We start from the raw sequence: 20,978 nt of genomic DNA, 5'->3' as shown, positions 1-20,978 counted from the left end.
AATGAGCTGTGAGGTTGTAAGCTCCACAGATCCTCCCATCAGCTTCAGGTCAGGGACCCGGCGGGGCCGTGCCAAAAGCATTATCACTTTCAGTCGGGAGAAACATATTGATAAAATTAAAACTTTAAACCCAAACACAGAATGGTTATCAAGAAGTTTTAGTGCATCTGCAAAACTTTAGATTCATCTGACAGGAGTTTTAAGCTAATTTATCTTTAATCACCATAAATGACAACAAAATACTAAAAACCAAAAGTTGAGCTGTCCCAATAAAATATTTAGAGAAAAATCCAACCCAGTGATTTCTCAAAATCAACACAAAACTTGGAGCTACTTACTTCTGCATTATTCTGAATACATAGTCAAACCCCCCTGCTTATATAACAGTTATGTATTTAAAAAACTGAATTGCAGCATAGTTAGTTGTTTACAGAACGGATTATTACAGCTCACTAACTCTATTTGTACACCTGATAATGTAATATGCCCAACATCACATGATGACCTAATTTTCCTGCACTACAAGGTCCTTTTAAATGAATGACTGTATCCAGCTTTATGTTTAGTCGAAAAGAAGAAAGCAATGATTTTCTGTTATGTTTTCACATCATTTACAAAAGATCAACATTTTCTCTTCCAGCATGATCTGTGGCAAACGAGATTCAACTCTTCAGAAGGCTAAAACAGAACAGCTTTGCTGAAAGTTCCCTGCTAACCTTTTGTGGTTCAGCTGAAGTTTATTTTTAAACATCCGATTCACAGTGAAAACTGCTGAGTCCTCTTTACCCAGAAACACCTGCAGATTAAACCAACACATCATCTGAGAGCTTAGCAATTAAACGAAAGCGTGCAAGATTTTCTGAGAGAAGTAGTAGTTCAGTTAAATGTGCTTAGAAAATGGAGCCAAGAAAGTAACCCAGCTTAACCCCTGTTAAACTATACTCTACTGATTGTCTGGCCTGAATGGTCGCTGTGAAATTAGTTTGAGGTGCAAAATTTGCTCCTGCAGCTCAAGTGGTTCCTGCAGAGGGCAGCCAGCTGCACAAGTCTTATAATTTTTGGCCCCCCTTTTATTACCACTCTGTAGAGTTCATGTTTATGCTTACAGTGGTTGTTAGCCATTTAGCAAAATTACTAAAACGAGTACCTTAGTCTAAGATGATGTTTGTAACATAATTTCTCTGTCTTCAGGTTCACCGTGCCAAAGCAATCCTCTCTCACTTGGTAAAATGCATTGCTGGGGAGATAGTGATACTCAAGGACAATGCCACCCATCCAGGGAAACGGGTGCGCTCTCGGACTATCAGTGTGGGAGGCAGCACAGCCAGGGACCAAAAGATATTCAACAAGTCAGAAAGCTCCAGCCCTGACTACACCGAGATAAGCTCCGTCCCTCCCCTGCCTCTGTACGCTCTGCTGGCAGCTGATGAGGATGCACCACATCTTGGTGAGTTTAAAACATGGAGGTTATTGGAAATGTGCCAAGTTGAAAATAAAGCAGTATTTAGTTTGGTAGATCTCCTCGAATGCAAACGAGTAAAAATATGACTGGAATTTTTTTCAGCATTAATCCAACGTTTTTGTTGAATTCTGACCTGCTGATTTGATACTATGTTCAAATCAGCATCTTCAGTTGACAACATATTGAACTAACAATTTCTAATTAAGCAAACTTTGTGAGATGGATAAAAAATGTAAATGATTTGCTATTTTTTTCTAACTAAAACACTTCGTAAATCCATCTGGATTCATGTCAAAAGTGATGATATTTATATCACTGTTTGGGACCAGACATCTATCACTAGGCTAAAAATGGGTATCATTGTTGGCTAAACTCCCTTACTGTGTGAGATACAAAGAAAGGCACCCTCTTCTTATTCAGTAGCATTCTGTTATGTCCTTTCTCATGTTTAAAACAAAAAGAATACAAGCTGTCGTCTCCTTTTTCAGCAGTATTACAGAATATTGTTTCAGGCTTTCTGTGCTCTGCTTGTCTTGTCTGTTTCAGTTCAGTTAATGTGTTGCTTTTGCAGAGAAAGGAGGCAGTATGAGCGGTGATAGCGGACATGGCTCCAGTCAGACTGATGCCTATGATGAGCTCTTTCATACACACAACACTCTGGATCTGGATCCTCTGGACAACGAACAGGAAGAACCTGGGAATAAGGTTAACTGCTTCTTTGAACTTGTTCCGTGGACAAAGCAACCGTTTGGGCTTTTTTGGTTTTCAAAGTCATTGTTGAGATGAGCTAATGTTCTATTAAATACATTCTTGTCTCCTCTGTCTGGACAAATTCTTCAAGTTGATCTAAATGCGTCTTAAAACTTTAGACGGTACCCATCGTCTCTTGTTTTGCTCCATATTTGTAGGTTATAGACCTTTCCCAGTACAGTCCGACATACTTTGGACCAGAGCATGCTCAGGTTCTATCCAGCCACCTCCTCCACTCCAGTTTGCCTGGATTAACCCGAATGGAGCAGATGTCCCTCATGGCGCTGGCCGACACAATCGCCACGACAAGCACAGACCTCAAGGATAACCAGGATAAGAGCAAAGGTAGACCAGATATGTAACATTCAAATGACTTGGGCAAATACGTTTACGACTCGCAGCAGAATGTGGTCATATTTGGAGGCAGAACAGTTTTTAATAAATATTGCAGGTGGAGAAACACTGGATGAGTGTGGGTTGAAGTTTTTGCTGGCTGTCAGACTCCATACCTTCCTCCTAACATCGCTGCCTCCTGTCCATCGAGCCCAGCTGCTGCGGCAAGGTACAGTGGTGTTGTATGTATAGATGCTCCGTCCAAGGCTTTCTGGGACTGATATAATCCTGCATATTTGAAATTAAATATCTGCCACCCTGGTCATTTTTGTTGAACATGGTTTCCTCATCATTTGGTGTTAAAATAGCAATTGGACATAACTTACACCACTCTGAATGTTTCCACCAGAAAACACCCATTTTTAATTTTCTTATTACCACTAAAATATCTGACACTGCTGAACTGAATTATTGAAGTAGCAGTTCTAAGATATATATACAGTTTTTGATGAAGCAGTTTATCTGAAAAATCTGTTCATACACAACTTAAAAAGTTGTGTATGAACACACATACACAGTGGTGTAGCAGTGGTGTTTTCTATAATATTTGGGGTTGTTGGCATGTTATAATTAGTATGGTAAGTTTCTACCTTGTTGTTTGTCTTTCCGCTTGTTTAATCTGGACTTCGTTCAGAGCAATAACTCCCTTAAGCAAGAAAGAGAATGAAATGATAGTCTCAATTGTGATCACTTGACTGTAGTTCTCTTTAGGAGAAGTGAACAAGCTACTGTCTATTCATCACTCTAAACTACTGCAGCAATGTTTCCTTTGAGACATCTAAAATGCTTCCTTTACGCTCTCCACATGTTATCTGTTAGAGGAAATCCTTGTCACTTTTGCTAAAGCAGCCTCTTATTTTACAATTTTGGTCTACATTGTTGGAAGTTTAATTACAAAACTAGTTTTCTGGCTTTCTTTTCTGTCTGTAGGCCTTTCAACGTGTCAGTATGCCTGGGCCTTCCACTCTGAAGCTGAGGAGGAGCTCCTGAACATGCTGCCCGCCCTGCAGAAGGGAGAGCCCACCTGGGCCGAGCTCCGAGCCATGGGTGTGGGCTGGTGGCTGCGCAGCACCAACAAGCTGCGCAGGTGTATAGAGAAGGTAAAAACGGACCATCATGTAATTCAGTTATGATGAGCAATAGTCTACTAAAGGAAAAAAATCTGAACTAACATAAGAGAACTACTTCAACATGCTGCCACCAAGAGTGCAGGTCAAGAAAACTATTATTGATATTTTTGCTTAAACCCAATGTATCTAAATTAATTAGAAGGTTTAGTTAAATAATAGTTTTCAACCTGCTAGAATAATTGTTGTTTTTATTCTTCAAATAAAAATTTGATGAAAGCAGCAGTTTTTAAACCAAAACATTAAACAAATGTATCTGGCATCCTCTCATAAAATAAAGTTGACTGTTTTGTATACTCATACTTGTGCTGATTGAGTTGTCCACGTTTTTGTTGGTTTTATAAAATCTTGCGGTTTTGCTGCTGTAAATCTCCCGTTCCACCATAACTCAAAAGTGATCAACTCGACTGAGACAAAGTGACTAACGAAGGCCAATTGAAAACGGTAAATTCATCTCGGCTCCCCCCACAGGGTGCAAAGAAAATATCCCCCATACCTCAACACCTCCAACCAGAACAGTTGATACATTGAGGAATTTGTTTTTGTTGCAGCTGAAATCCAGACTCTTCAGACCAGGCAACATTTTTCCAATCTGCTATTGTCCAATTTTGATGAACCTGAGTTCCCCTGCAGTTTTCTGTTCTTAGCTGACAGTTTGATCTTTTGCTGTTTTATGCCGTTTTCTACAAGATTTGAAATGCTGTGCGTCCAAATACGGATGGATGTAACAAATGTGTTCTTGAGGAGTTGTTGCCTGTCGGTCATCTCAAACCAGTCTGTCAGGTTTCCTCTGATATTGATTAGATGTTTTTCATCCACACAGCTGTTACTCACTAAATATTTCCTCATTTTTGGACCATTCTGCGTTAAAAATCTCAGATCAGCAGTTGATGAAATACCCAGACCAGCTAGTCTGGCAACCTTGTCACATTTAATGTTAGTTAAGTCCCCCCCCCCGTTTGGTGCTCATTCTACCTTTAAGTGAGTCACAATGATCATATCTAGATGTGTAGAAGGATTATCTGCTTGACTGTTTGAGTTAAACCTTTAAATAGTTGCACCTAAAAAAAGTGGCCAGAGTGTATTTCTCCAAATCATATGCTCCTCCTTGTTTTTCCAGGTTGCCAAGGCTTCGTTTCAGAGAAACAATGATCCTCTGGATGCTGCTATATTTTACCTCGCAATGAAAAAGAAGGCAGTGGTTTGGGGACTGTACAGGTAGGCGCGTCTGATATGATGTGGCACATTGTTCCTATACAAGCTTAGTTGTGTCAAGCTGCTAAGGATTGGTGACGTTGATGTTCTTTAAATGTTTTTCTCTCCAGGTCTCAGAAGAATACAAAAATGACAGAGTTTTTCCACAACAACTTCAGCGAGGACAGGTGGAGGAAAGCTGCATTGAAGAACGCCTTCTCTCTGTTGGGAAAGCAGCGGTTCCAGCATTCTGCCGCCTTCTTTCTGCTGGCTGGCTCCCTTAAGGATGCCGTGGAGGCAAGTGGAAAAAAAAACATATGACAATGTGCTTATAAGAAGGTTTTGTTGTTTCAGCTACACTGCCTGTTCACAACCCAATTAGATGGCTGGTTTTAATAAGTAAATGCTGAATCGGTTTTTCAGTATCATTATCCACCCATTCTTATGTTTCTGCATCAGTTATTCAGTGTTTCCCATCCAGCCATCCCTATCCTTTTTGATTTTGTCCTTCTATCAGTTTGTCTGATAGTCTGTCATTTCATAAACACTCCCGCTCACCTATCTGTCCATCAGTCTTTCAGTCCTCTGTTTGACCATCCATCAATTTCTATTTTACACTCTGGTTTCTGTAGGTTCCATTTTAGAAGCATCAGTGGAAATATCTGCAGTCACTGCGTTGGAAAACCTTTTATTTATGAAAAAAAGAAACGGATTGAGAAATCTGGAAACTGTAGTCTGGAAAAGTTGTTTAATATTGGCAGTTGTTAATTGGAGCCTGCCATAGCAATGCATAGGAAGAAGCAACTCAGTCACTGTCGGTCATTGCAGTGACTGAAGTCACAGTCACTGCAATGACCGTCAGTCATTGCAGTGACTAACATGCATTGCAAGTCGGTCACTGCCTCCATGCATTGCATGGCAGGCACCTATTGTTCTACACCCAATAGAATGTCTCTGTATTATTATAGTTTATTCATTTTTCTTCCGTCACCGTTAATGCGGCCGTACCGCTGTGTGCACCCCCACAAAAGTGGTATCAAAACGTTCAGCTTGATCCTGAGAAGGGAGATATTATTTTTAGTGGGATTCTGAGTTAAAATGATGACATAAATTGATAAAAACGAGAAAAATCGAGGCTGAGTGTCTCACAGAATCGGTAATCTTTCTCTCTGAAACACACACACACAGCACAGTGGATTTCTGACTCCAACACTCTTTTAACTCCCCGTCACAGGCACAAATATCGCCCTATTGGTCTAAAAGTCGGTCATGACATAGATACGCATACCTGCTCCCGTAAAATGTTTTCAAAATTTTGCTAGAGCTTATGGTTTTTTTGTCAGGGTCCTTGAGACCGACACTGGGTGTCTCCCAAGAATAGAAACTCCGTCTCCAGCATACTGTCTGACAGAGAGAGCCAGCCCAGGCGCAGATAATTAATTACCATAGCAACCAGGCCCTGAGAGAGGCAGTGAGTAGTCTCACAAACAGGCGCAGTGACAGGTCTCACAATGCATTGTGGGAAGAATACACATTTCCTGTGACTATTCATATTTTGCTTACATAAAATGATTTCTCTGAATTGTTGAGTGTGAATTAAAATCCTTAGTATGAAGGTTGAAAAATTTCGAGACATAACCAATTACCCACTGACTTTATTATTTTTTTTCTATTTCGGACCGTGAGTAAGAACCACATATGAGAAGCTTATAGTCGTCAGTCTCGGACTGAATTTTATTGGGCATCAGGTTTAGCAATTATGCTGTTGTAGTGAACCGGGTCAGCCATAACACTATGGTGGTGGACCAGGCAAAAGCTTCGGTTGTTGCACTATGGTGATGAACCTTATCAGCATGCAAGTATTGCACATGTGCTCCTGGGAAGTCCAACTGCAATATATAGCTAGAAAGCTGGGTCTGAAGTGACGGGCAAACTTTTGCACTTTTTCTGTCAACTTTAAACATTTTTAACCCCAAAACAGGACGGGTCACTGGATGGATGAACCTAGCGCCCAACTACCAGGCTTGTGAAGTTTTCTAGGGGAAATCCTGAATTTATAATTTTTCAGAATTGGGGCCTGCCATAGAAATGCATGGGCAGGCACCTATTGTTCTACACCTCAAAATAACTGCCGCTTCCTAGTACCGTTAATGCGGCTCGTACCACTGCATGCCCCCTTCACAATATATACATCAAAACGTGCGGATCGATCTCGTGAGGGGAGCAATTGCTTTTGTTGGCATTTCGAGTAACTGTGGTGACATAATTAACACAAAATGAGCCAAATTCAACCCAAAACAAAAGTCTGACACAAAACAGTGCGACTCAAAATAGACGTGGACTTTTGTCCACGTCTATTTTACCCCTCTGAGCTGCTCTTTAGAACTACAGACATGGTGCAACACTCCGTTACTAGTCCTTTTCCTTTTGTGTATTATTTACCGTTGTCATGGCAACTGAACTAACGGGTGCTGGGAGGAAAAAGAGCGACGGCGGTTCTAGTTAGCTGGAGGTATAAACCTACTGTACAGGAACTGAATTGCGATCTTTTTATATGTACAGATTGCTTAATGCACAGTCAGTTATCAGCTTTGAAATAAAATGGTTCTGGAAATTGTTGGAAAGTATTATTGACATGTTTAGATTGTTTTTTTTTTCTTTACATGAGTCAAATCTGTTTAGCTATATTGTCTTTCTGTGAAAATGTTGGTTACAGGAAAAAAAAAACATTATTTTTATGCAGTAGCAGATGGGAGTTATTCTGAGACTTAAGTGTGTGACATAAGCTGTACCTTTGTATTAAAGGATCTAAAACTGTTTATTACAGGAATAAGTATATTGTCTAGAATGACAAAGAAAATAACGTGGACACAATGATTATTTTGAGATAGATCAGATATGGTGCTGTTTGGAAATGTTAACTATTTAACCAGAACAGATTCCAGGAGGATTAGTGAAGCACAGATTTGTTTCTGCCTCATCACTCCTACCTGTTCCAGACTTTTTACAGGAAAATCAGCATCTGTTACACCGACACCAGCCCTGATGTGTGTAACACATGCTACAATCTTTAAAATGTTTTCTGGAGATGTTGGCATCAGGGCTGCTGCTATAAACTCATTGCATCTCTGAATAATGCTGTTTATGTTGTATCATCTAGTGGTGAAAAAAGCAACACAAAATTGTTTATTTGTTGCTTTAAGATAGGGGTCCCCAAACTACGGCCCGCCTCCACATTTGGTCCGGCCCCCTGAACAATACCAGAGAGCATTCAGATTTTTTTTCATTACCGTGTTTTCCGGACTATAAACCGTTTATATGTGGATTTTTTTATTCAACCACCAGGGGGCTCTTTAGCAGGAAGTGAATCATTGGAAGTCTCGGTTACTTGCGCGCCAACACTGAGCCCACAAGCAGCAAAATGAGTAAGAAACAGATCAGATGTCTTTGGAAAGTTTCTTTGCAAAGGGGAAAAGGCCCAGAAAAGAGACAGGATAATAGATTTATCCCGGACCGGTAGGTGAGTCCCACATTACAAGCCGCTCTGCGTAACATGCGGCCGGCTGATAATGAGAGAATGAAGCTTTAAGCTGCTTCACCACTTGGAGACCAAGCAGGCTGTGGATATAAGCAACACTTCGGGTGTCATTGTCTCTCATCACTCCCAGATGGGACCGTCTCGTTGCAGAGAAACGAGCTCAGGGCTCCCGTTAGTCAGTATCATGAGTTAAAATTTCCAAGAAAGTAAAATGTTCATTTTTGTGGCGCTTCTGTTATTTTGAAGGGATATATAAACGTTACCATAGCGAACAGAGTGAGAGCGTTTGGGCAGTGGTCTAGAGGAGAGGAGTGAGTTTTAAGACTGGTTTAGACGGAAAGATTTAAGAATTGTTGGCGGATTCTCCAAACCTTTGTGATCACAGAGCTGATAAAAGTCCTACAGGTTCGATCGGTTCGTGTGTCCAAGGCAGGAGCAACACGAACCGATTCCAGTCACGAACATCCCGATTCCAGAGGATAATCCAGTAAAACCCCCAACATAGCGGGAATTTAGAATAACCAAACACGGATGACGATGTAGAAGCAATAGTGATAGTTTGTGGAGTCATTCTAAGAAATAAAAGACGTAACAAAAAGAAAAGGCGGTGGATGAAAGACAACGGGAGCAGCCGCTCTATTTGCTGCACTATGATTTGGAGGTGAATATCTTTTTTCATAGTTAACATTTTTAACTGAATAAACATAATAATGACCTTTTAGATTTAATGATGAACATTTCCACATATCTCCGATATCCACTGGACTCAGTTGCGCGATATGTCAGCTGTTTGGGATTCCCCTCTGTTCTTACGTCACCGCGCTTTCTGATTGGCTACCTGTCACATTCAGTAGGTCGTATTTTCGTTCCAAGTCAGGGAAAACCCCACAGGTTGCGATAAAAACTCCAAGACAATCCAAATTGGGCAGAAGCCTTATCTGACTGTTCATCCCCTCTCCCGCTCTCCCGGGCCGCATCAAAATTTCCAAGTCTTGACGGTCCGCGGTAATAAAAAGGTTGGGGAGCACTGATTTAGCACATGCTAGTTGCAGACACGAAGGATCAGCACTTTTACTGTTACAGTTACCGTTCGGAAACTAATCAGTTCTGTTAAATCTAATCTTGGCAACTTTCAACCCTAATAAATGTGATATTCAATTGATCTGTTATGACTCAGATTTTGGGTGTCCGCCCCCCTCTGCTGCTGCTGCATCATTGTGGAAAACCTGGAGCGGCAGAGATATCCGCGGCTTATATGTGTATGTTTGCTGGTTAAAAAAAAAAAAAACAAAAAAACTTTGGGGTTGTGGCTTATAGTCCAGTGCTGCTCATAGTTCGGAAAATACGGACTATAATCCTTCCTGGATTTTTTCTGTGAAGAACCCAGAGGGGGTTATTTGATTGTGCTTTCTGGAAAACAATAATTTTTTACATTTAGGCACTCCTGCAATCGTCACACTTTTTCTGTTACAAACTGACTCTGGCCCCCCACCAGAGAAGGGCAAAGTTATGTGGCCCTCACAGGAAAAAGTTTGGGGACCACTGCTTTAAGATGTCCTTGAGACCGACACTGGGTGTCTCCCAAGTATAGAAACTCTGTCTCCAACATACTGTCTAACAGAGAGAGCCAGCCCAGGTGCAGATAATTAATTACCATAGCAACCAGGCCCAGAGAGGGGCAGTGAGTAGTCTCACAAATGGGTGCAGAGAGATGGAATATATGCACCATATTCATGACATGCTTTGATTAAAGTAATTTATCCTTGGTGCAATTCCAGTACTAAAAAATTTACTTTACACCACTTGAGTCTCTACCCTGAGAATACTAGGCTGATTCAGTGCCTTCAAATAATTTTAATGTTCCTGTAGAAGATTTATAACTTTTAAAGGTTACAGGAACCTACAAGTTAACTTATAAGGACTGTTCCTTATAAGTTATAAGGACTGTTCCTTATGAGTTATAAGGACTGTTCCTTATAAGTTATGTGCTGAGTTGACATGGGCCATCATGATTATTTAGGCTTTTACTTATCAAGGTTATTCCTGCTCATATGGTCCCTTAAGCAATGAGTCACATTGTTACATCTGCATGAGTAACCACTACAGTCCGACACACCGTCTACACAGTCTTTGTAGACTGTGTGGGTCTACACAGACTGTGTGCTGTGTGTAGCACACAGACTGTGTGCTGTGTGTGTAGCACACAGACTGTGTGCTGTGTGTGTAGCACACAGACTGTGTGCTGTGTGTGTAGCACACAGACTGTGTGCTACTGTTCATAACCTGGGCTGGATAGTGACCTAGGTTAGTGCCACCAGGGTGTGGGTCGCTTTAAAGGCCGAGCCGGGCTTAGCTTGGCCTTCATGCGAACGCCAACATGAAGACCCTCCATGCAACAAGTTGTTGCTGTGTTTGCATGGTGACTAAAACGGCTGCTGTCTGTCAGTCTGCAGCTATCGCTATCAGGGAGTTGACATGGGCCATCATGATTATTTAGGCTTTTACTTATCAAGGTTATTCCTGCTCATATGGTCCCTTAAGCAATGAGTCACATTGTTACATCTGCATGAGTAACCACTACCTCTCTAAGCATTTTATGGTAATGAGCTTCACACAGGCGAAAGGCTATCATTGACTTTGCTCATTTTCCCTGGCTGGGAGGTTGTCTCATTGAAATGCATCTCACCATAAATCAGTTCTGAGCAACCAAAATGTTTTCCTCCTAGGACATTTTACTTTTTTACATGAGTAGGAAACAAATAGTATATATAATTGACTGAATGATTCATTTGCTCCTTTTAGGTGTGTTTAGAGAAAATGCAGGACTTGCAACTGGCCTTGGTGATCTCTAGATTGTATGAATCAGAGTTTGAGATATCTTCTACTTATAAAAAGATCCTCCAGAGACATGTTTTGGGCCAAGACAAACAGGTAAGCAGTTTGTATAAATTCATGTAAAAGACACACAAAGTAGTATTATTATTTTCTTTAAACATGCAATATTTTATGATGCCACCCATCTCGTTTTGATATGTCAACTTCTGTAGCCATAGTCATTTCCTGTGTCTTTCAGATTCCAGTCCATCCAGATCCGTTCCTGCGAAGCATAGCTTTCTGGGTCCTGGAAGATTACAGCAGAGCACTGGACACACTGATTGAGCAGCCTGCAAACTGCAAAAGCTCTGGACCCTCTCAGAACAAATGTGACGGTGGTATGTATAGTGTCGCTCTGAGGTCGTCTTTTTAAAAAAAAAAAATTTCCTACCTAAAACAGACTTTATTAATGATGAAATTTGTTTATATGGAATTAACTTGATCACCTTAAGCCTTTAAGTTGACCTTTTATTCTATAAAGGAAATACTTGTTTTCTTTCCACATAAACATTTATGTAGTTAGCTTTAAGGTAAGGTAAAAATACCCACATCCAAACCCAAGTACTGAGTCTCAGTTGAGGCTTTATTCAATATATAACGGCTGTTGTAGATCATGATGCCTGTGGTAAGTTTATTTTCTATAATTTTATGCAGGCTGCACTTGTAACAGTGCAACTTCATCACTATATTTTTACAGTTGGAGCTTATTTTGCGTCTATGGCTGTCTAAAACCGTATCGCAGGCACAATATTTTACTGATCAAAATTGTTTTTGTAATTTTCAGTGATTTTCATGGTGATGGAGAGACTGTATTGGCTATTGCAGCTACCATTCTGTCAGCGTCATTTGACCCGTTTCTCTTTACACCTGTCCCCTGTAATGACAAAATTTATTTCTGCAGAATTAACTTTATCGCATTTACGTTTACCTTTTACTCTATAGAGGGAATGCTTGGTGCTTTTCTCCATAAACGTACGTATTGGTAGTGCTGAGGTAACGCTGACCATTTCCAAACTTCACCTGTCCTCCGTAAACTGAAACACAAATTCATCTCTTTGTTCAAAGTTTGGGGAGTTTTTTCTGAAAGTTTTGTGTGCACATAATCAGCTGAAGCCAAACTTGGTCATAAAAATTTTAGCCTAACACTTCAGACAACTGCTGTGGATGAAAATATTGTCCACAGGAGAAAAACACGAGTTAAAGTTTGTATCTGCATATGTCAAATCGAACAAATTTTTATAAGCATTACCTTCCTCTAGATCTTCATGTTGAAACAGAGTCTCTGGTGAGTGAGTTGAATACTGTGCAATACTGATGCTGATGAAATGTTGTTTATTTCACACCACTTTAAAGCTACTGAGTTTTAATTAATTTTAATGAGGTATTGGGCTGGGACTTCTGCAGCTGAATATCCAAACCAGTCCTGACTGGGACAGCCCTACATTCATTGCACCACACAAGAGTTGAAGATACAGTTTTCTTTATTTTGTAATGTTTGGCTTTTAACATTAAAATGTTTTCTGAAATAAGCTAATTATGCTAGCGGTAATCCAGGAACTGTAAAAGTATTTTTAGTCTGAGCATGCAGCAGGTATATGTCAGAATCTGCTAAATGAGCATGATTACGAAGACAAGCTCTGCCGTGAAAAATCTGAACTCCTCCTTTAGCAATAGATGAAGACCTGAACTCGGTGTGAACCTTTTCTATGACTTGAAAGCCAAACCAGTCCCAGATTAAACCTCCCTATGCTAACGTGTTTTCCATAAATGATGTTCTCAAACCACAGCTGGTATGCTTACAGAAAACATAACACTGGCTCCTGCAAATTTAAAAAATACTCTGGCTCTTTAAACTTAGATGCTCTCCCTCTATCTCTGAATTTTTCAATATTTATGTGGATAAGAAAATTTGACTCCTCACCTTCCTGCCCTTAAGGCATTTCTTTCTCTTCTAGCTCTTTTTTTTATATTTCAGTAACGTGGGGGGGTGCGCGTTTCTCGATTGATTTTTACCCAGAAAGCACATGGGCAAAAACCGTTAGTGAAACGGTCACTGGGACTGACTAGTATATATTCCATTGAGGGAAAGTAACTTTAACATATGAATTCCTCATATGTTAACATAAAGGCTTGTTTTGAAGTATAAGTTGCTACTTACAGGCATTGCTTCGAAGAATTCGACCTGGAATGCGGCGTTCATAACAAACGCGTGTGTTCATCTGCTCTACCGCTAGCAAACATAAAAGTCAAGCAGTTCCCTAAAACTCCAACAGATGGCAGCCATGCAAAACAAAACACCCACAGTTTACAGGACACACTTCCTGCTAAAGAGCCCCCGGGTGGTTGAAGAAAAATCCACATATAAACCAGAAAATGCAATATATGAAAAAAAATCTGAATGCTCTCTGGTATTGTTCAGGGGGCCGGACAAAATGTGGAGGCGGGCCACTGTTCTAAAGCCTCACATCCCTTAAACTTTAGGTTTTGTCGGTGTGTTTTTATTTGGAATTTATTCAAAACACCAACTCAATGCAAAATGTAATTTTAAAGTTGAGGCAAAAAATATGACATGCATTTGCACTTTTTACTGATGCCCCTAAACAAAATTGTTATAGGTTATAAAATACCACAAAGATTGGCGACTAACATTAATCAGAGAAGAGACTATTGGTAATCTTTAAAAAAAATCCAATGCTCAACAGGACGATTAAGTCCACTGCATAAATCTGGCCTTTATGACGGAGTGGAAATGAGAAAAGCATTTTTTGAAAGAAAAACCACAAGAGGTATAGTTTGTCTCAAAACATGCAGAAAACATGGTAAATATTTCAAAGAAGGTTCATTATTAGGCCTCTTCAGAGCTGTGTTACTTTCTGAGGAATTAATTCAACCATCACACACTTGAAACCTGCAAGACTTTAGCTGGACACCCATGGTCTAGATCAGGGGTGGGCAACTCCAGGCCTTGAGGGCCGGACTCCTTCAACTTTTAGATGTGATTCAAGTGTGTTGAATCCAACAGCTGGTGAAAAAAGTTCACAAGCACTCTTAGGGAGACATCCAAGAGTTGCAGGACACCAGCCCTTGAGGACCAGGATTGCCCACCCCTGGTCTAGATGAAAGCATATTAATTTGCTGGAATGGCCCAGTCGAAGTCTAAGCTGCAACCGAAATGAGAATCTGTGGCATGATGTTCACAGATGCTCTCAGTCCAGTTTGAGCTGAATATTTGTCAAAGATGAATGGCTTGAGACGTGCAAAGAAAAAATAGAAAATCTGATTTGAATACATCGAAGTTTGATGACGTAACATGATGAAACATAAATAAAAATTGAAGAGTTTAAATGCTTAAACAGGGTGATGTAAACAGCTTGTATTTCTGGGGTCTGTAGGACTTCTGGATTTAGATTTGACAGTTTCTTTGTCCCTTTCCATCTGTTCCAGGTTCCTCAACCATGTCTGCAAGTAACCCTGAGGTTTTCAACTTTTACATCTACCTCCGCACACACCCGCTGCTCCTTCGCCGCCATTTCAGCTCTTCAGACAAAACTAAAGTTGCTCTGACCACTGAAGTCCGCAGGGCGGACTCCATCAGCCTGGATGAGAGGAGACTCTTCTTCACGACTGCATACGCACACCTCCACGCCGGATGTCCCATGTTAGCACTTGAAGTCCTTTCCAAAATGCCCAAAGTTCATAAGCACTCCAAAGTTTCCCATCACGGAGTAAAAGACATTCCGCATGAACTGAGCGTCGGGAGCAGGAATGGGCCGGCATCGGAACCCGACTGGTCTCCGCCGGACCTGAACGGCTACCATTCGGATGGAAACAGCAACAGCAGGTCCGACTCGGTCTTGAGTTTTGATTGGAGCCAGCCATCGATGGCGCTACCAGATGAGCCCCTGGATCTGAAGTGGGACAGCGACAAAGACGAAGAGGACGAAGATGAAGAGAACGTTCTGGAAAACGATAAAAAAGCAGACAACGGCGTGTTTCAGGACCGACAGGACTCCATGGTGACTATCGCAGAAACTGTAAAAAGCGAGGAAAGCGAAGACGGCGATGACTTCATTGTTCCATCTGAAGACATCTTTTTGGCCCACCTTAAGTTCACTGCTTGCTTGAAGATCATGAGCAATGAGCTCCGGACTCTGTCGACGGGATACGAACTGGACGGAGGGAAGCTGCGGTATCAGCTCTGTCAGTGGCTGGAGAGAGAGGTACAAACGCACACTTCCACATTCCTCCAAAAAGTTGGAGCGTTCCTCTGCATTGTGGAAATAACCTATTGTAAATTTAAATTCACCGAGTAAAACTTGGAAGTTGCATAACTCCCACTCATTTCTTCTTCTGTTTGTGTCATTGTTTCAGCGTTTTCTCTGTCAGTTCATATAAACATCACTTTGGTTGAAACACCACTGTTTTTCTCTCATGCGAACAGTTTGATGTTTTGGTAAAATGCTTTGCTCTGTCTGTCATGCATAAATGATAAACTCACTCCTGATGAGTTGAATTTGAGAATAAATTTCTTATTTTTCTTTTGCCCCCCAGGTTGTGTCTCACCAGCATGTTTGCAGCTATAAGCCTTGCTTACCAGAACGGTCCGTCTCGGGTGATGGCCCCGTTTCTGGCCTGGTGGAGGAGGAACAGGTGGGTGTTGATTGCTGGCTCCTTGCGGTGATATTAAATGAAGACAACTGCTCCGTCTATTTACTGACATGATTTTCTGGTTCTTTTTTTTTTCCAACTATTGATTGTTTTTACCGCAGCAAGCTTGTGCAAGTCACACAATCACATAAAAAATCAATAGTTGGTTATATCCCAAGGAACAAATCGCCTTACTTTGTTTATAAACATGTTTTTCTCTAATTCAGTTTGAAAAATTGCAAATATAGACATAGTGACATGTTGCATATACAGAGTGCCAAATAATTTCTTCTAAAAACTACTAAAGCAAAGATGTTTTTCAGCCTGGCAGCCCCCGCAGTGACAGCCAGAAGAGCAGGAGGCTCTGGCTCCAGAGCAACCAGCCGTTACTGAGGATGTTTTTGAGCTACTGCAGCTTGCACGGCTCCCATGGTGGAGGACTGGCTTCTGTACGCATGGAGCTCATATTACTGCTTCAGGAGTCTCATCAGGTAAATAAAAGATGCACAGATGCAAACCAACAGGCTGCTACTGGGCAGGGTTTGGCAGTGTTTTGAATAGTAGCTGCAGCTCTTCCAACAAACTTTTTTTTTTTTTGGGTGAATGTGCTTTTTATATTCTTTATTATTTTTTTTTTTTTTTTCAGTTTTATTTTCTTGGTAGATACCAGGCATTTGCTTTTTTGATTTCAACAATGCTGATTACGCCTCAGTATTTTTTCGCAATTTACAGTATTATAAATGTGGGAGTTTCTGCAACTCCATAATCAATTTTAGCCTTACTGTGAAGGAGAAAACACCATCAGCGTTTTCATCAACTTACCGGTTGTATTAGAAGACAGAATTCATGGAGTTTTCTGTACAGAGAGCTGCAACATGCTAATTGTAGAGTTCACATCCTGCCAAAACTGCAGTAAATCTAGATTTAAATAAATTGTAATTTTAATACCAAATATTGCATCCAAAAATTTAATAAGAATGTTCCCATCTTATTTGATCATACAGTGTGCCAAATTAATGTCATTTTCAACTGTTTAAATTTAACATTGGCACTATTTAATTTTCCATTTTATTTCCAATCTTATTTTTTCTCATTTTTTCATACCCTTTACTTAATATTTAACTTTTTTTCTTAGCACTACTGTTTGTTTTTTGCCTTTTCTCCCCTCCTGTTTTTTTCCTTTCTCAATCTACAGATATTTTTCTTCCTCTTTTCTTTTTCCTTCTGACTCGTTGCACAGTAAAAGTGTAAAGTAAAAGAGGGGAAGTGGAGGTGGGCAGGAATCCAGAGTCGGCTTTTCTCATAAGAGAAATGTGAAAGGTTGTTGCAATAACACCCCTCAGCCAAGAAAGTGTCTGTTATTGTTACTAGATGTTGACTGTCACTCACAAGTCTAATCACATAGACAGTAAGTCAAACTAGGTTAAACACTGACAACTTGTCTGGTGAATATGACATAATCAAAACTTTTAAAGTCAAATTTTCTTTCCGCATTTTTCTAAATAATAAACGGAATAGCAAATGTTTAAACTGACCTGATTAGCTCTTGTAGGCATTTGTTTAACTGCTTCTACAGTTTGTTTGTCACCCCACAGCTGATTACACATCTTTGCTAACTAATGAGCAGATTAGAACTGATGTATTTTTAAAACACATTTACGAAGCTGTCTAAAAATAGTGAATTGTTTTGACCATTTTTCCATAATTTAGACACACATTTGTACCTATTTACTACATCCTGTTGAGGTGATTGTTTGTACACCTCCAGCAATGAGCTGACAGGATGTGCTGTGAGTGTCCAAACACCTGCTGCTTTAAGACTAACGAATAAAACGCGGGGTGGGTAGTAAACAACCCAATGAGGCAACATGGGATCTGTGTTGTAGCACAGTCGATGGGCGCAGGGAGTCCTCCTTGCTCTTCTGCTTTGATTTTGAAATAAAATACATTTCTGCTCCCCCAGCTTGGGTCCCTTAGTTGTCAAATTTCCTCGTTGTTGAGGAAATGTTCATGTTCCTCCTTTTGTGTTTACTTCAAACGGTGTGAAGAGTTCCTGTTAAGTAGGTTAGTGAGAACTGAGTGTGATTCATCAAGGGTGAAGAAAATGAGTCTTCCTGGTATTTTTATACGCAGAAAGTCATGTTTAGAAATGTAGTACACACCAGAATCACACACCTCTCTACTGCCAATGTTTTCTTCTTTTCTCTTTAACTGTCAATCACACACACATAGACAGATACTTGTGGAAATTATGTGTGACATTTCCAGGAGTTGGCTCATCTTGACTTGATTTACTTCATTGCTGAGGAAATGCTGCTGTTTTGAATGTTTAAAGATGTTGCCCACAGTTTTTTGTTCTTTTTGTGAGAGTTTCTTATGTATAGTCTTCTATCAAATTTCTAAATTTTTTAGAAGAATTTAAATTACTTTAGTTAGACCTTGCGCTGCCTGAAGCCATTTGTCCTATACCTTCCACTTCACAATTATTTTCTACTTCATGTTGATCTGAAAGTTTCATTAGAATACACTTTAAATAAATTTGTGGTTGAAAAGTTCAAGCGGTATGGACAAGAGCTACATGTCGTGCAGAGGACACGGTAGACAATTATGTCCCTTTGGACACAGTGGTTTCCTGATTGTAGTCTGCTTTATGATAAATGTGCACACATTGTTCACGAAGGCACTTTTGGATGCATTCCCTCTGTCTGCAGGACGACTCCCTGAAGTCTGCGGTGGCAGTGAATTCCCAGCCTACCTCTATCCCACTGCTCACGGCCTGTACGGTCAGTGTAAAGACAGTGGTGGCCAACCCCATCGTCCATCTGAACAATCTGACCCACGACATCCTGCATACCATCAATGCACTCGACTCTCCTCCACATCCGGATGTCGTTAACAACGAGGTATGGCAGTTTATTCTTCCTCATTCAGTACTGTGCCACTGAAGGAGCCTTTTGAATGTGAAAACTGAAGAAAACTAATTTGCACTGGTGTCTCTAAATGGCTGAAAACAGCTGGTCCATTTGTAAATTAAAGGACAAAACTACAAGGGGTGCGCAGATTGCAGTTTTCTGATTACCAATCTCTAAAGAGCCTGACCTACTGATTCTGATTGTAGCCAATACCATTTTTTTTGTCTGGAATATTGCTAAATATAGCAAGAAAGTGGCTGAGTTGGCAACAGTGGGGTGACTATTAACTGCAGACATGGTGGGCCGGTCTGTCAGTCAAACCTCTCTTACTGCAGAGCAGAAAAGATGGTGGCAGATTTAAAAAAAAAATATATATATATATATATATATATATATACACATTTGCCAAAGTGGATTAGATCAAGGGATAAGATGCTTCACATGCAACTATCAGCCAATCACAGATCTTCCAAAATTAAGGAAATTGGCGCCGGTACAACGGTGCAGCCCTAAAGCCAACGTTTAATTGAAGTAACATTTGCATTGTTACTATTCCGCTTTGTTTTTCAATAAATATATTTTTAATTCAAAACAAAATATTTACCTGAACAGAAAAAAACATTTACCCTTCTGCATCTTCCCCCCTTTTCAGATCTATGTGATGCATACCTTGGCTGCTTCCTTGTCTGCATGCATTTATCAATGTCTTTGTGACGGACACAAATACAGGTGAGTGTGGCAGAATGTATTTTATTATAATCCGTAACTCTGTATGTAAGGAGCCTATTTAATGTATTTTAGTCGAATGTGAAAAGGCAACTTCTATGATCACATTACATATATATACACTTTCTTGAATTTTGCAGTGGTTTAGCATCAGCTATAATTGACTTCACCTGTTTTAAAGTGTATATATAAAATTATTACAGGTTTTGTAGAGAAGTAAATCTGTGAAGGATGATGTGATCTGGCCTGAGCCTCATGAACAGCATATGACGGCACAGTTGCATCACATGCTTTGAAAAGAACAACATCGCCTGAGTATTCATCCTGCTTCACACAGCTGGACCTCTCTGTCTTTGATTTCACCACTGCTGTCTCACATATAAAGCATGGGAGAGGTTGCTGCCATGATGTATTTTCTGTTACCATGGCGATCATCGCGGTCTATATGATTAGTTTGCTGAAATGATCTGTACTGACAGATCCTCCTGTCAGGATTTTTAAACACGAGCGTTTAAAACCTTCACAATACAATGCTTTGCACCTTTTCTCCAGAGTTCTGCATAAAACGGTGCAAACTCTACTTTATGTAACCAAGGTTGACAAAGTGTTAGCTCCAGGCTGGTGTCCTGCCTGCTCCCATTGCTTTAATCCCTTATCGGTCTCCAGGTAATTCTTTCAACAAGTTTCTCACTTCCAGAGCGATTAACCTTCACTATAAATCCAAATTACTACCTCGTCACAAGTAACCCGACTGTTAATATTCGAGCCAGAACATTTGTGTCAGTTCATCCACAGTGTATGAACTGAATGATTTCAAGGGCTGTTGGTGCTGAATAATAATTAATAAGGCAGCAACACGGCTGCTGGTAACAAGGACGTGTTGCATAATGGGAGGATAATACACACTTTCAGTTGAAGTAAAGACTGCATATATAACTGATAAGTATTTTTTTTACTGGGCTTTTGCAAGAAATGGATAAAGAGATGCAGGAGTATGACGGGCACTTGTCTGTTTAGATCATGTGGAGTATAAATTATGAAAACTTTGAGGATGCTTGTTGTCATTCTTATTGTAAATGCTTAATTATGTTTTTTGGTTCTTTTGAATGTGGGGGTGGGGGGCAGCATTGTTTATTTAAGAGGCGGATGCACCATAGTTTCCAATCAGGTTGACAAGAACGGAGTCGGATTTAAACTTCAGATGAATTCCTATGCGTGGGAGGCCATTTTTAAAATAGCCCATTTGGCTTAAAGCTGTGCTGCTTTGTGTGCTGCTGTCATGGTTTTGTAAGAATCCTCCATGATGTTTACAGTTGCATGAATGCTTTACCAGACTGGAGCTTAAAGTCACTGTA

General features: G+C 40.3%; 1 protein-coding gene across 7 annotated transcripts in view; it reads left to right on the top strand.

The window, feature by feature from the left end:
- Nucleotides 1-20,978, top strand: part of dmxl1 (Dmx like 1) — a 68,802-nt gene that overhangs the window by 21,298 nt on the left and 26,526 nt on the right. For all 7 annotated transcript variants that reach the window (XM_008418248.3, XM_008418247.3, XM_081610748.1 and 4 more), the window contains exons 20-33: nucleotides 1,192-1,447; nucleotides 2,034-2,167; nucleotides 2,371-2,557; nucleotides 2,664-2,774; nucleotides 3,536-3,705; nucleotides 4,853-4,950; nucleotides 5,058-5,223; nucleotides 11,267-11,395; nucleotides 11,538-11,676; nucleotides 14,783-15,558; nucleotides 15,890-15,988; nucleotides 16,309-16,476; nucleotides 18,697-18,888; nucleotides 19,550-19,626. In XM_008418248.3, coding sequence (XP_008416470.1) covers nucleotides 1,192-1,447; nucleotides 2,034-2,167; nucleotides 2,371-2,557; nucleotides 2,664-2,774; nucleotides 3,536-3,705; nucleotides 4,853-4,950; nucleotides 5,058-5,223; nucleotides 11,267-11,395; nucleotides 11,538-11,676; nucleotides 14,783-15,558; nucleotides 15,890-15,988; nucleotides 16,309-16,476; nucleotides 18,697-18,888; nucleotides 19,550-19,626 — 2,702 coding nt within the window. The remainder of the gene's footprint in view (nucleotides 1-1,191; nucleotides 1,448-2,033; nucleotides 2,168-2,370; nucleotides 2,558-2,663; nucleotides 2,775-3,535; nucleotides 3,706-4,852; nucleotides 4,951-5,057; nucleotides 5,224-11,266; nucleotides 11,396-11,537; nucleotides 11,677-14,782; nucleotides 15,559-15,889; nucleotides 15,989-16,308; nucleotides 16,477-18,696; nucleotides 18,889-19,549; nucleotides 19,627-20,978) is intronic.

This window comes from Poecilia reticulata, chromosome 9, assembly GCF_904066995.2.
Source record: "Poecilia reticulata chromosome 9, P_reticulata-male-v2, whole genome shotgun sequence".
In the NCBI taxonomy this organism is placed as follows: Eukaryota; Metazoa; Chordata; class Actinopteri; order Cyprinodontiformes; family Poeciliidae; genus Poecilia; species Poecilia reticulata.
The sequence above is the reverse complement of the archived record's forward strand: the minus strand, read 5'-3'. Positions and strand labels throughout refer to the sequence as shown.